The 14,212-nt window shown below is 39.8% G+C and overlaps 1 protein-coding gene across 3 annotated transcripts; it reads right to left on the bottom strand.

The window, feature by feature from the left end:
- Positions 1 to 616: 616 nt before the first annotated feature.
- On the bottom strand, positions 617 to 13,850 carry LOC103708897 (transcription factor GTE9-like). 3 transcript variants are annotated; one of them, XM_039118243.1, is made up of 11 exons: positions 13,687 to 13,850; positions 11,661 to 13,576; positions 11,531 to 11,579; positions 11,277 to 11,432; positions 2,825 to 2,895; positions 2,574 to 2,643; positions 2,402 to 2,479; positions 2,186 to 2,301; positions 2,024 to 2,090; positions 1,808 to 1,938; positions 617 to 1,714 (listed from the first exon to the last, which is right to left on the bottom strand). In XM_039118243.1, exons 2-11 carry the CDS (start codon positions 12,897 to 12,899, stop codon positions 1,448 to 1,450), a joined length of 2,244 nt encoding a protein of 747 aa, XP_038974171.1. In that variant the 5' UTR covers positions 12,900 to 13,576; positions 13,687 to 13,850; the 3' UTR covers positions 617 to 1,447. The 3 variants fall into 3 exon arrangements, with proteins under 3 accessions (XP_038974171.1, XP_038974172.1, XP_038974170.1); XM_039118244.1 differs by having other exon boundaries at positions 11,661 to 12,953; XM_039118242.1 differs by having other exon boundaries at positions 11,661 to 13,850.
- Positions 13,851 to 14,212: the final 362 nt, after the last annotated feature.

The raw sequence follows: 14,212 nt of genomic DNA, 5'->3' as shown, positions 1-14,212 counted from the left end.
GAGATGATATGTTTTGAGCCACGTTGCTGTGTTAGTACTGTAATCACTAATCAGTGGGCTGTCAATGCTCGAAGACATGCCCTTAACAACCTACTGTTTATCATTTCCTGTCATCCGCAATAGATGCATAATAATCTCTTCCCCACGTTTTGAGCACACCCACTGCTCATTTCATTTTCCATGATTTTTTTCTTTTTTGAATGCCCGGCTCCCCTCTTCCCTAAATGATGAGCCACATAGACTTCTAAATACATGCTTCATCTAAAAGGCCATCTCATTTTTCGTCATCATCCCAATATTCCAGATCAAAAGGTAGTAGTCCATTTTTATTTCCCATAATTGAGAGACAATACAAAACGACCGCACATCAAAGCACACGTTGGGCCTAGTTCAAAGGCAATCGGGAAAGCGGAAACAAAACCAGAAGGGTCGTGAGCTCAACTGTAAATTTAACGCTGTAATCAGTAAGAGTAGTTCCTTCAAATGGGACAGCCAAGCCGTGCGTGGTTTCGCAATCTGGCAGTTTAGTAATTATACATAATTATCATTAGCATTTAATCATGCTATATGATCACAGTAGAACAAAAAACCATCTCACTGAAGGAGGCAACAGCCCTACACATCAATTCTTTTTTTTTTTATTTCTTCCCTTACTTGCTGAGTGCATAGATGATACGATGATGCTCACTCCAACATGTGACAACAATAATAATTTAAAAAAAAAAAGAAAAAATCTGCACACAGGAGAATAACAGTGCCAATCCACAACTATAGACCTTAGAATGACTGTTAATCTCATTGAAATGCACCAAGCGAGGAGTAAAACAAACTAGTACATTTCCAAAGGACAACCTCCAACTTGAGAGCATATAATCTGACGTACGGCTCATAAGTGACCAGTAGTACATGGAAACCTGGAATCAAGAAATTCGTTTCCATATATCAGCAGCCATATGTGTACAGTTTGGGGAGCACATCTCAAAACTTCAATTATCAACAGCAATGTACAACCCCTATATCACCCAGTATAAACTAATGAAGTAACATATCTGGCAACATTTCCCATTTTGAATATCAAACAGCAAGGACGAGTGCGAGAACAATATCAAATCCAGCAACTGGGTTCCACCATAAATGCATCATAAATAGATCTTTCCCTGTCCAACATTTACAAAGCACAAAACTTCCCTACCAGTGGGTGTGTAAAACTTCCGCTCCCAAAATTGACGGCTGCCATAAGCAGCCAGGAACCAGAAAGGTAATCTCCAATAATAAGCAGTTGGCAAAAGTTTTTGGTGGTGATCACCTAAAGCCAACCCAAGAAAGAATGGATTGTATGCGAGCATCTGATGGCCCAAATCAACATTCCCTGCTGCTGTACCTTCTGGAGATGAAATATATTCAAATCTTCAAAAGTGTATACAAAGCCAAGCAGAGCAGAATGCTGTCAATCAATCTCTCCTTCCTCAACATCATTTACAGGAACACCGCTTGGCTCACCCTCTTCTTCCTCTTCATCATCTTTTTTCATGTACAACCCAAGTTGCTCTAAAGGGTTACTTCCACCAAGCGTAAAACCACCCATGCCATCTGGGGATAGATCCGGGCTTGTCTCATCAACCGAACTTGGAACATGCTCAGCTGGAACAGTTCTAAGCATTTCGAGATCTTTAAGAATTCTACAGTCATTACTGATCTCCACTGTCTTTTCCATCTGCAATAATTCCCCATATGTATCTACCATCAAATGATGGAAAAGAACAAAAGTCAGACAGGTGCCTAATAAATTGAAACAAAAGGTACTTGCCTTCAGCAAGGCCTGACGTGCTGCTTCTCTCTCAAGTTCACGTTTGCGTTTAGCTTCAGCTGCAGCTTCTGCTTCTGCTCGTCTACGGGCTTCCTCAGCAGCTTTAGCTTCAGCTTGAAGCCGTGCTTTCTCTGCATCCATACAAGTGAAACTCCTAACCATAAGAAGCAAAGGAGAAATTTAAAGAATTCATCTTAGTTTTCAAAGCTTTAGTACCTTCCCTTCGCTGCTTTTCGAGTTCCTCCTTCTCGCGCTGCAGCTTTTCAGGATCTCCCTTTTCTCCCTGATAAAAGATCATTACCAGTCAACAATATAGTAAAATTACTTGAATGAAGGAACATATTATTGCAATAGATTAGTCACTTGTGCATAACCAACCTGACCCAATGTTTTCTCACGAGCTTTGAGAATTGTATCAGCAAAGCGACTCCTCAGTAAAGCTGCTCGATAAAGCTTTTCTGGGGAGACCTGCCTCTCTGATGGAGCATTCTCCCCTAAAATTTTCATAGGGTAATTATAAGCAGATCCATCCAAATTAAATGCTCAGGACCCCTTTAAAGTCTCACATGTTTCTTCTTGGAAATTCATGCTTACCCTCTTGATGCCCATCTGCCTCCACTGGTACTTTAGGGCGAGCATCCTGTTCTGGGTGATCCATCCCACTAACAGGTCCTGTATGTAACCAATAATGCAAGAACAGAAACAAAAGAGTCAAAGACATGACAATTAGTTTTTCTCAAATGGTATTGCAAGCTTGAATACTCACTGTTTACATCAAGTGGATTCATTATCTCACTCTTTTCTTGGTCAAGCATTGCCTCAGTTATTGCATGTTCCTGAACAGATAATTAAACAACAGTAATGCATAATTTAATTCTAATAGAGCGGAAAAAGTATGAGCAAGCATGGACAATTTACAAACACAATATGTGGAGGAGCACCCCATGGGGGTGCTGGTTTGATTAGAAATGGTTAATGCTGATGAAATAAAATACAATGATGTAAGGTTGCATATACCTTCGCAGTCTTTGTAGGACTAGCAACTCTATCATCTGATTCACTTTCTGATGAGCTACCAGAGTCTGAATCTGTTGGAAAAGTAAATAACTTAAGACTTTTTATGTACAAAGCCAAAAAAACTATCACAGGAACAAAAACCATAACAGCAGAAGATGGAGGAAAAAACAAGAACAGCAGATGCTTAAGAAGACGAAAAAATTGAACATATCATCTCTGCAACAATAATAAACAACCTTGTTCAAAACTCAGCTATTGCTAAATTACTGGTAGATACTAAAAATAAGCAATACTTATTAATTCATTCCTTAACTAATGAATCAGACTAACCAATCTCATAAGAAGAATAAGGATGGACGATGATTTGGTGTAATTATTTTCTCGACAGTGAATTAGGACTAAAAATAACTCAGGGTGCATGTCTCACTTCTATGCCATGGGCTCCTATAACTGCCTAACAAGCCTCTTATTCAAACTTTTCATGTTCTATAAATTAGAACGTCAAAAAAGAAAAATAAACACAGGAAAAACATGAAGAAACAAACCAAGACAGTTTCCCAAGCAAACAATGAAGAATGCATGCATTATGCAAGCATTTTCTGCAGCCACAAGCTATGCATGCATCTAATTTGCAAAAATTACTCAAATATTAGTTTGTTCGTTTTTTCAATCATATAGAAATAGTGCTACTTAAATATTAAAATGTAGAAGAATAAATAATCACCATCAGAAACCAACTTCAGAGGAGGCCTGGAACAGGTCTTAGAGTCTGATGACACAATGGAGTCTTATAACCTAACACTTAATGGATGATGAAACATTCCTAACAATGTCTTAATTGGTTTCACCCTTTTGTTCATATCCTTTCAATAGGGCCACCATATCTTGGCTTGGACTGAAAGAGTCTACAGAGACCATATCGTTCAAAGGTTAATGAACTAAAGCAAGGACCAATATGTTCCCACAGCTAAAATGATACTCTGCAATACGTGATGCGGGGACCAACTCATATGGTAGCCATAATGGACAATGCATATGCACCGTGGCATGACCATTTCTTTGATCATTAAGCACTGGAAGCCCATATTTACACATGAAAGTGACTTGCATCAGTTGTCAACATTTATAGACATCAAAATTCACTACATAAATGAAACAATATCTAATAATTGAGACCATCAAACCGAACTGGATAAGCCATCCTAATGTCCTCATTGACCCCACAAAATATGGGCTGTTGTATCATTACAATGTTGACATTCGTCATCGGTTCTTTAAAGACACCTTAAGTCTCTCTCTCTCTCTCACACACACACACACGCGCGCGCGCGCGCGCACACACACAAAGAAAGGGCCTGTATGCAATAAGCTCTGCAACAGGGGTAGCCCCCAAATACCCTTAATCTCTCAAACCTTGATGAAGGCAAGATTTGATCCCAGGTCATTTGGTCCAACTGCCAAGCACTTTACCACCTTGATAAGCTGGCACGTTCCCTTAAGGCTTTCCCTAGGTCATTCAAATATTTAAAGAAAAAAAAAGGCTTGCAGAATTTGATTAAACTATATGCAAGTCGTTATTAAAGCTGATACAAGCACTTGAAATCCCCCATCCACTTCAACCAAAGAAGCTGTCTTTCCCTCAATTCCAGAATTCTGCCATTTTTCTTTAAATAAGACTACATTCCAAATTCCAGTTAGCTTCAACATAAATAACAACAGGCATGCACGGCCTCACAAAAGCCCATGAACTTCCAATAACCAGTAAGACACACAAAGCGTTGCTTAACAGCCATGACTTGTTTGCCTGCAAAACTCCTATACTCAAAGATAGAGAACCACCTTCACTAATATGTGAGTCCACCTTGATAATTACCCTTAAACCATCTAAGTTCCTCCAACCCATTTACCTTCCATCACAAGCATTACCATCCTTTGAAACCATAACCTTTAGGTTCTATAGTGCATAACAAATCGAATTTAGTCACACTGGATCATTATCAACTTAGTGCAACCTTTGGAAATTCATAATGCATCATGCCCATTAAAACTTTCCTCATATTATAGGCTCTTATCCACTCCATAAATTGGTGTATTTGAAACTAACAATAAAGTAGAGAAGCCCTGAATTAATAGGATAATCATCATCACCATCATCAGTATACCGCCAAATGTTTACCTTCAATCAACTGTTATGATAGTACTCGTGTTGTTTAAGGACTTGGCTTTAATGGAAAAGTCATGTCACCTAAAATTTGGCTGTTTTGTCTTTGAAACAGACCACTGAGTTTCTCTCGGCTAAGACATGCAGGTAAATACCCAATGAGTTTATCTTGGCACTGTCAGGCTCTAGGCATCTATTGGCCCATTAGGCCACTCCCAATTATTATACTCATTTCTTTCCCTCACCATCGAGTTCCTAAGATTGATTTTGATGATTAATGGAAGATACATCCATGATTGTGGGTAGATTTCATAATTCCTGAAACATGGGGATCAACCATTGCAGCTAAGGGAGTATTCCCATTCTGCGATTTCATTCCAATGGTGAAACTTCTAGCAGCATGGAGAGGTATCGCTTATGCCATTGAACAGCTATGGGCCACCAAGTTATAACTTTTAGGTGATTCACCTAATGTCATAAACTGGAACAGTAATTGTTCAGTTCCATAATGTGTTCATCATCCTCGACTTATAGAATTTAAACATTTGGGCATTGTCCCAGCAACCTACTTCTTTTCAAGGTATCAGACCTGCATAGAGAAGGAACCCAACCAACTGCTTAGCTTGGCTAATTTTGGACTTGTAAACAGCTGTACTCATTTTTGGGTGGAGAATTATCCCCCTTGTGTTGTTCACTTGGTGAGGGTTGACCATGGGAGGATGGGGTTCACTTGGTGAGGGTTGACCATGGGAGGATTGAGAAACATTTCACTTGGTAATTTTTTCCTTTTGCCCCTTCTCCCCATTTAAAGAAAAAACAAGTTGCATTGTTATGACACTTAGTCATGTCCAATAACATTGCATTGAAATTTTTCAACCACTTGCACATTCCCATCTCATTAGACTATGAACATAAAGACCGTAATGTTGCAATGGTGTCCTTCCAGATTCCAAGAACAATAAGCAGTAACAAAGTAACAAGGTTCTCACATGAAACTCTCTAAGAAGTAACACCTTGTTCTTTCTGCACTATGTAACTGATTAGCGAGCCTTTAGAAGGAATATAATCGCCCCTCTTCCTCAAAGCAATTGCTTGAGATACAACTGGGGTTGTTAATGATTTTGGACCAGTCATGGCCACTACCTTCATTTGAGCCTAGAGTGTTAAAAGTAGGCTTAAAGCAGTAGCAACTTTCAAGTCTACAATAATATTAGGCTAAGCTTGAACAACCTGTATCTCAACCAAGATCCTTTTTTTGGTAGTATATGAAAGCTTTTTCAAATTGTTATAAACCTTAAGGAAGATAATGGTGAAATGAATATAACCACTTCACTATGGATGGCTATACCAGACTAACACTGGATTCAATGAGCATAAAGATAATACGGAACATTTTTCAAATTGTTAAAAACCTTATGATGGTGAAAAGAGTATTACCACTTCACTATGGATGGCTATACCAAATTAACAAATCATCAATGAAAATGCACCAACTACATGGATTCAATGAAATACGAGGATAGTACTTAGTCTCGAGGTTTAAAATATGCAGCACATTACACTTGGCAAATGATATCGACTTCTAAACTAAAGTATACTGCATTGCATGTCCTGACAAGTTAAGTTTCAAAGCCAATTATAATTTAGTGCAATCAAAATTACCTCACTTCAAGCTTACATTATCTGGAGTCTTTTATAGGTTATTTTGGACTATAGGATTTTCTTTCTTTTTTTGTTTCAAACAGTGTGAAAGTCTTACAGAGTAATAAGGGTAATAGCTACCTATTCTGTAATTGTTAAATTGGCCTCATTAAGGACCAGGATTCCATTTTAATGATGGACAAACAAATACGGAGTTATTCCATGATCTGACCACTCCATCCTCTTTTATTTTTTCATTAATCTTTTTTACCATGGTGATAAATGAAGAATCTGTAAACAAAAAAGCCTTAAGGAGTGCAGGTGTCCTAGTCCACATAGGATATTAACAACAGTTAAGACTAACCACAACTTTTAGGATAACAGGGTAACTCTTGGCATATTCTATGGTTTCAAAATAAGAATGACAATCATTTTGAAATTTTTGAAAAAATAAAAATTACTAGGAACTATAACTAGCCGCTGATAAACTCTTCTGATGGTAATTAAACTAAACCAACCATAAAATTATGAAGAACCAGAAAACCCTGGACATCCTGTGTGATAAAACATATAGCCAATACCATCTTCGGTCAATACATGGATATACCTACAACAGCAAGCACATTTCCAGGGTAGCTAATAAAACCGGTTCCATTCTATTACAGTAACCAATGCCCTGATGATGAGCATGTCAAAGATCTCTGGTAGAGATTTTCTCTCAATTCAACCTTAAGGAAAACAAATATCCTTAAACATAATAACATCTTCTAGAGAAAAATGTTTCCTGGCTATTAAAGGAATGAAAAAATGGCAAAACTAGCAAATATAGCCAATTTGTACACTTAATTTCTTCCCACAAATCACTTTCAACTGAAACTCCAAAAATCGCTCTTTTTCAGCTCCTGCTGAAACCGAAGTTTTTAGGTTTTGATTTGGTTTTTCAAAGTTTAAGAAAAACTTGACACTATGGTTATTGATGGGGGTCAAAATGAATCGTCCAGCCCACAACAAAAGGGCCATCCAATTTCGACCCAATAGACACCAACGCCAATCAGACGTGTCCTCGGTCAGGCCCAGAATCAGCCTGACCTCGAACTCCGCCGAAAGCTCCTTCAACCTCGGATATTCGCCGACTCACCCGACCAAGTTCGAAGCGCCTCCTGTATTCGCCGACTCGCCCGACCAAGTTCGGGGCGCCTCCTGTATTCGCGGACTCGTCCCGACCGAGCTCGGGGCGCCCTCTCCAGTAATACGCCCCGACCCTCGAGCTCAGGGCGCTCCACCGAGCACACCTCGAAATCCGCGATTCTAAACTGGCCTTAGCACCTGTCTAACCGACCTCTCCAAATACCTGACCTCTCGACGAGCTCGGCCTCGTTAACGGCCGCATCCATGTGCGTGCCTACACCCTCTTACGTGGCCGTACATTGCGACACCACCACGCCATGCTTCGCTTACCGGCCCACGACAGCCAATGACAGCGCCATGCTACTCCAGCCATACCCTGCTATGGCTGTCAATGCTTTATCGTTCCCAAGAACGGACTCCACCACGCGCCACAAGCAAGCTCTGAGTGTGCGCCACTCCCACTCATGATGAAAACCGGTCATACCCTGCTACGGCTGTCAACGCCTTACCGTTCCTAAGAACGGACTCCACCGCGCGCCACAAGCAAGCTCTGACTGCGCGCCACTCCCACTCATGATAGGAACAGGCCATACCTCCACCACCTAAATGCTCCTACTGGGACTATAAAGAACCCCAACAGGTAACGCCTAAGAGACTTTTGGGCTGGACCAACTAGCCCCCACTCTAACTTGATCGTCGGAGGGCCCTCATCGAAAACACCGGTGAGGCTTTATGCAGGTACATCGTCGATCGCGAGAGGTGGCTTTCAACCTCTTCCTCCACACTTCGGCGGCTCCTCCAACTCCTCCCGCGTGGTCACCCTCAGGCCAGATTTGAACCACAACAGTTATGATCTTGACCTATCATTTTATGATTGTTATGGTAATTCTTAGAATCTATAGCAATTTTCATCTGCTAGATTAATCTAGTCAAATTTTAACTTGCATGTTGAGTTAGCACCCTTTTGGAAATATTAACCAACTAAAAAAGAAAGACACCAAGGAGTAGCAAAACACAGAAAAAGCAACAAATATTTTTAGAAGTTGTTTAGTCTAAGAGATATTGGAAACATTATCCTATGGATGGACTTTCCAACACCATGCAATCAACTTGTCCAAAACCTTTTTGCTACAGGTAACTTCACAAATTTGCTTCTGTTGTTACGGATTCAAGAGACCAAAATTCTTCATGTGGATAAGTTTTCCTTCAACAAATCCAAGGTTTTAAATGGTATAGATCACATTTAAGTCCATCCTTCAACTCATGACATGTGCCAACAATATTTGAGCAGGAAAATACAAGAAAATTGAAATAATGTAATAGCAATTGCATTTATTTAAGAAGAAAAATTCAAACTTTGAAGTTAGTAGTCAATGTTCACAGCGAGTAATGACGAAATATAAATCAAATTGCAAATGCAATACTTTTGCATTAAAATTAAAAACAAAAGCAAGTAGCTAATAGTGTAGATATGAAACAAGGAAATACTGACAAAAGCTTAAAACTGGCTAAACTATAAGTCTAACAGGATCCAAGTGTTTTGTTCGTAAGAATGTGTTTTGTTCTAGAAAAAAATATGAACTTACCCATAAGATGCCTAAACTCATGCACCGCAATTTCACACAGCAATTTCAGTCCAGTCTCAGTTTAGTAAGCCATTAAAGCACAATCTGGCCTCCCAAACAAAATTTCATTTCATAGACAGAGCAAATCAACTTCAGCATTCCCAACAGACTCTGATCACAAATAGTCCCACTAATAAATAGATTTTTTTTTATCTTTGTAGTTTTGAAAAACTCAAACAAACCAGTTACAAGTACCAAATCATATATCTTACTTAAAATCTCAACCATCCAACCCCATGTCTCTTTTATGACTATTAAAAAGAAATCAAGTATTTTGTGGTAGTAAAACTCAAACAAACAAACAATTTTTCAACCAAGCAGGCCATCCCTTTGTAAGTTTGTGACTTCGAGAACATGCAATTCACAATAATGTGGGAACAGTGTCTTCTCCAACATGGAACCAACATATATAGATTCAAATGAAGAACCTAGAGAAAAGGTTTATCAAACTAAAGCATAAAGCTGGTGAGTTAAACTCCTACACTTATGTCACGAATCATAGAGGGCAGGAGGCAAGAAGGGGTGGGATAGAGGATGACAATCCTTAACACCATGACATCCAGTCATGGAACATCTAAAATTTTACTTGATGGGTTACAATTTAAAAAGAACTATGGAAAGGCTGCCAACACCTCTTATAACCTCATAAATCCTGATATTTAAGGCTCTTCACAAATTAAAATATCAGGCTCTTCACAAATTAATAGAAATAGAGAAACCTAATATTTAAGGCAACATTTTCTTGGTACGTGTAACTTGAAAAACACACATCTAACATTAATTAGATATCTTGGTATCTTACACACACAAAAAACAGATAATAATTGTATCGCCTATAAAATCAGAAATTCTCTAACAAAGTTTATACATGCATATACTATATTACATGGAGCATATGGGGGCATTGGGTCTGTCAAATTTTCCCCTAAATTGAAAATCAACTAACTTACATAATAAGTTTTACTAAAAAGGAAACATAGAAAAATAAAAAGCACATCCTCTTTTTACTCATTCAGCTTTCTAGGAGTCTTCTATGCCCTCTCTCTCGGGATCATCCCATACAATTTTTCTCAACTCTATCACTAACAACTAGAAGTCCTAGATACCATTTCTTACAGTTTTAAAAAGTTTTTGCAGAAAACTCTCCAAAAGTTCCCCTCGGAACACAAAACATAACCTTTCCATAGGTCATTTAAAATAGAATCCCCTCATATTCTCTTCTTTTGCCAAAATCCAGTAGTTCAAACAATGTTTTTTTTTCTTTTAAAAATGGTGAAGATATCCTTATCAAATATTCTCTCAGAGAGTTTTGTCTGAGATGGTCATATCCTGCAAATGAAGCTAATTATGGAGTCCAAATCACAGCTTTCAATCTTTAGCATCCATAATTCATAAAATCAGAAGAAGTATGGTTTATTATTCCTTCAATTTTTTTCCTCTGTCCCCATATGCACTGAACATGCTATATGCTAATAATAAGGGGGAAGTTACATCTAATGAAACATACTCCATTCGATAAAGGCTTTGAGAATGTTGAACACTCTACTACAACCAGACATGGTAGTTAGGAATTCAAAAACTAAAACAATCATTTGCACACAGAGCATGAGCATGATCAAACATTATTTAGCAAATGGCATGAAGCCATCACAATCATGCATACCTCTCATGCCCTAGAAATATGTGTCTAAATAAACAATAAGAATTAGCATTGCAAGCAGTGCCAGTGTTTGGTAGAATACTAGAATGAATTAGCACCTAGATGAATGAGTATCTCAAAAGGTATAAGAAAAAGGGCCACAGAAAAATGAATCAATCCAAAGCAATGTGCAGGTCAAACAATGATGCAAAAGCAAGAAAGAAAAGGTGAACATGAGGTGTAGAAACAAACACAGACCACTGGAAGAAGAACTAGAATCACTACTGGAACTGCTTGAACTGCTGTACTTGTTATTTCTGAGCTGTGTATCTTTTTCTATCTCCACTGGAGGATAGCTTGACATGGGAGGATCATTGCCACCGATATCTACATCCTCATCAGCAGGCTCATTGCCTATGCACAAACAAGATGAAAGAAAAGTTTTAGTTTCTTATTTGATGTGTCTATATCTATTCTTCTGAAAAGGATCGGCGTGAATCAAGAAGGTAAACCTTTGCAAGGATGCATCGATGAATTGCTGAGGCCAGATTCATTCAAAATCTGCAAAAGAAAATGGAAATTAGCACAGATACTGAGAAATGTAAGAAACCAAAATCTAAGAGCTTGAATGAAATGGAATACCTCCATTTCACATGGCTCAGGTTTTGCCTGCTCTCTTGCCTGTTTATCCCGCAAGTAATCATCTAAAAGCTTCCGTAACTCGAACAATGTATCATCGCTAAGAGAATCAATATCAATTTCTATCTCCTCTTCATTGGTCTGATTTCCATTGTCACTGTGCTGCCTCAGAAAATCAATAATGTGATCTGGTAAATCCCCCAGCATAGACTCTAAACGCCTACTCAGAACCCGTTTCTCCTCATCCGTCATCTTTGGTTCCACCTTCTCTGGCACAACAATATTATGGTTCATATCAGGGGCTTTCCGCTTCTTTGATGGCAGCTCCAAATTAGGAGCTTCTGTTTCCTGTTTAATGCGTGCATCAGCTGCAGCCAGCTTCTTTTCTATAGGCTTCCATCTTGTTTCAAAGAATTTTCTCAAGGTATCTGCCATGAGATGAACATCATTACCAGGAGGGTTATATGTCATGGCATTGGTAAAAGTAAGCCTCACATCTGCAACAAAACCCCCTGGACTGGAGTAAGCACCCGAAGTTATTTTAGACTTAATAGTTCCCAAATCCATCGGATGTTTAATAACAGTGTAATAATCTGGTATCTTCAACTTCACCGGATCAACAGGAGTATTGAAGACCCAACCATACTGGTGTGACATCAAGCGTTTGAGGAGTGCCTCACATTGTTTTATCAGCATTGCATCTGAATTGCTGACAGAACATGGTCGAGCCTGTTTCATGGACTCAAACCTTCCTGATATCCCACGCTTCACCTGGGAAGCATTCTGCCCCACAGGATCCCTTTTCTTCCCATGCACACCAGCAGAGGATGATAGGGCAACACCACCAGTGTTCACACACCTTGAAAGCACTTTCTTCTGAAACATCTGAATCTGCTCGAGCTCTGACCTCAGTCTCATTTCCAAATCCTTTCTCTCTGAACTAGACATCTTGGACAAAGAAATGACTTGCAGAGGGACATTGAAGTGATAATTTCTGTCCATATTTAAACTTATGCACTTCCTTTTTGGGGCACAGGAATCCTCTGAATCGGCCCGTCCTGAGCTACCAAACCCTTCTGACTCGCCCATTGTATCCACAGCATGTCGATAGTCTGGGACAAAACCAGAAGAGTATCCTTTTGAGAACTTATGTGATTTCCCCATCATCGTGAATGAAAGATCCTGTAAACTTTTCTTCAGCTTCTTTTCTTTAGTGTACTCTAAAAGAACTGTCGGTGCCATAAGGTCAATCCACCAAATATAGGCACGCCGACCACGCCACCATCATTCAGTTCCCTAAGTGGCATCCAGATTACAGTTAGTTAATGCCTTGCAGTATAAGTCCCAGATAGGTGCTGAAATTAATCGTTCACGTTGAGTTACAAATTCAAATTTTCCCACCAAATCAGTTGTTTCGAATCCTTCCTTTTCTCCCTTTTTTTATGGACTTTGTTATAGCTAGTTTAGTGGCGATACAGGATTAAATTATGATTCAGCAAGAATTTATCTGCTATCACGGAATACAAAACGCGCGATTAATGCAGCAATTAATCCCGATTCATTATCAACAAACATCAAGTATTGCCTTACAAACAACATCAAACCCTAAATTTCACCAGATTCCCCCATCCCTCAATGGACCTCCCAACCCTAGATCACATAAACAGAGGAATCCAACCCCAAATCTTCCACCAAAACAAGCAACTCAAAACCCTAAATCTCCCCCAACATGCAACCAACCCCCACCCCCACCCCCCACCCCAAAAACAAAAAGCACCGTACAAGAATCAAAACCCTAGCCCTAAATCAGACTCCAACCACGAACTCCCCGGTAGGGCTAGCAAGAAGCAAGACCCCAAACCAAAAGGACGCCAGAAAAATCAAGCCCTAGCTCCAACCAATCCAGCTCGAAGAAAACCCTAGATAAAGATCGGGACCAAGAAATCAAATCATAGACAGCGACATGGAGAGAAAAGATAGAGAAAAAACAAAAAATCAACAGAAACGCTACCGAAATCCAATACAAAACCTGGATCCGAGCAGAGCAAAACCCTAGAAATCGAAATCCTGTCCTCCTCCTTGTCCACCTCTCTCTCTCTCTCCCCCCTCTTGGTTTCTTCCCGGCCTTCAAGAGAGCGAACGAACGAGCGCATAGGCGGAACGCGAAAAAACCCCGCAATAGAGAACAGCGATCGCAGCCTGCCCTACCCCCTCCCGCTCTATTTATAGGCCCCACCCTCCCCCATGGTCGGTGCCCCGCCGATCCACGCCGCTCGTCCCTTCCGATCTCAACGCGATCGGACGGCTCTGGTCGGTTCCTGCGTCCGCTTCGCTGGATCCCTTTTCGTCTCGAAACGAAAGCGCTGCGCAGCGCAATTTCCTTACCAAGCCGTCCATCCCAACGTGTCATAAAATTATTGGCATTTCAAACCGAAGCCAATTAAATTTATCCAATAGAATTGTGCCGTATGTCATGGAATTTTTTGGTGATGTTTTTGGGCTTATTAGATTATTAGAATCGAATCGACGTCTAGGGTTACGCGGTGGGAGAAGTG

This window comes from Phoenix dactylifera, unplaced genomic scaffold, assembly GCF_009389715.1.
Source record: "Phoenix dactylifera cultivar Barhee BC4 unplaced genomic scaffold, palm_55x_up_171113_PBpolish2nd_filt_p 000328F, whole genome shotgun sequence".
Classification (NCBI taxonomy): domain Eukaryota; kingdom Viridiplantae; phylum Streptophyta; class Magnoliopsida; order Arecales; family Arecaceae; genus Phoenix; species Phoenix dactylifera.
Note: the sequence above shows the minus strand (reverse complement) of the source record. Positions and strands in the feature narration are given on the sequence as shown.

Excerpts from the sequence above, each read along its gene's own strand:
- LOC103708897 (XM_039118242.1), bottom strand. The coding sequence starts at position 12,899 with ATGGCACCGACAGTTCTTTTAGAGTACACTAAAGAAAAGAAGCTGAAG. Across the intron at positions 2,480-2,573 it reads GAATCCACTTGATGTAAACA|GACCTGTTAGTGGGATGGAT; the intron begins GTGAGTATTCAA and ends GGTTACATACAG. Across the intron at positions 2,091-2,185 it reads GTGAGAAAACATTGGGTCAG|GGAGAAAAGGGAGATCCTGA; the intron begins GTTGGTTATGCA and ends ATCTTTTATCAG.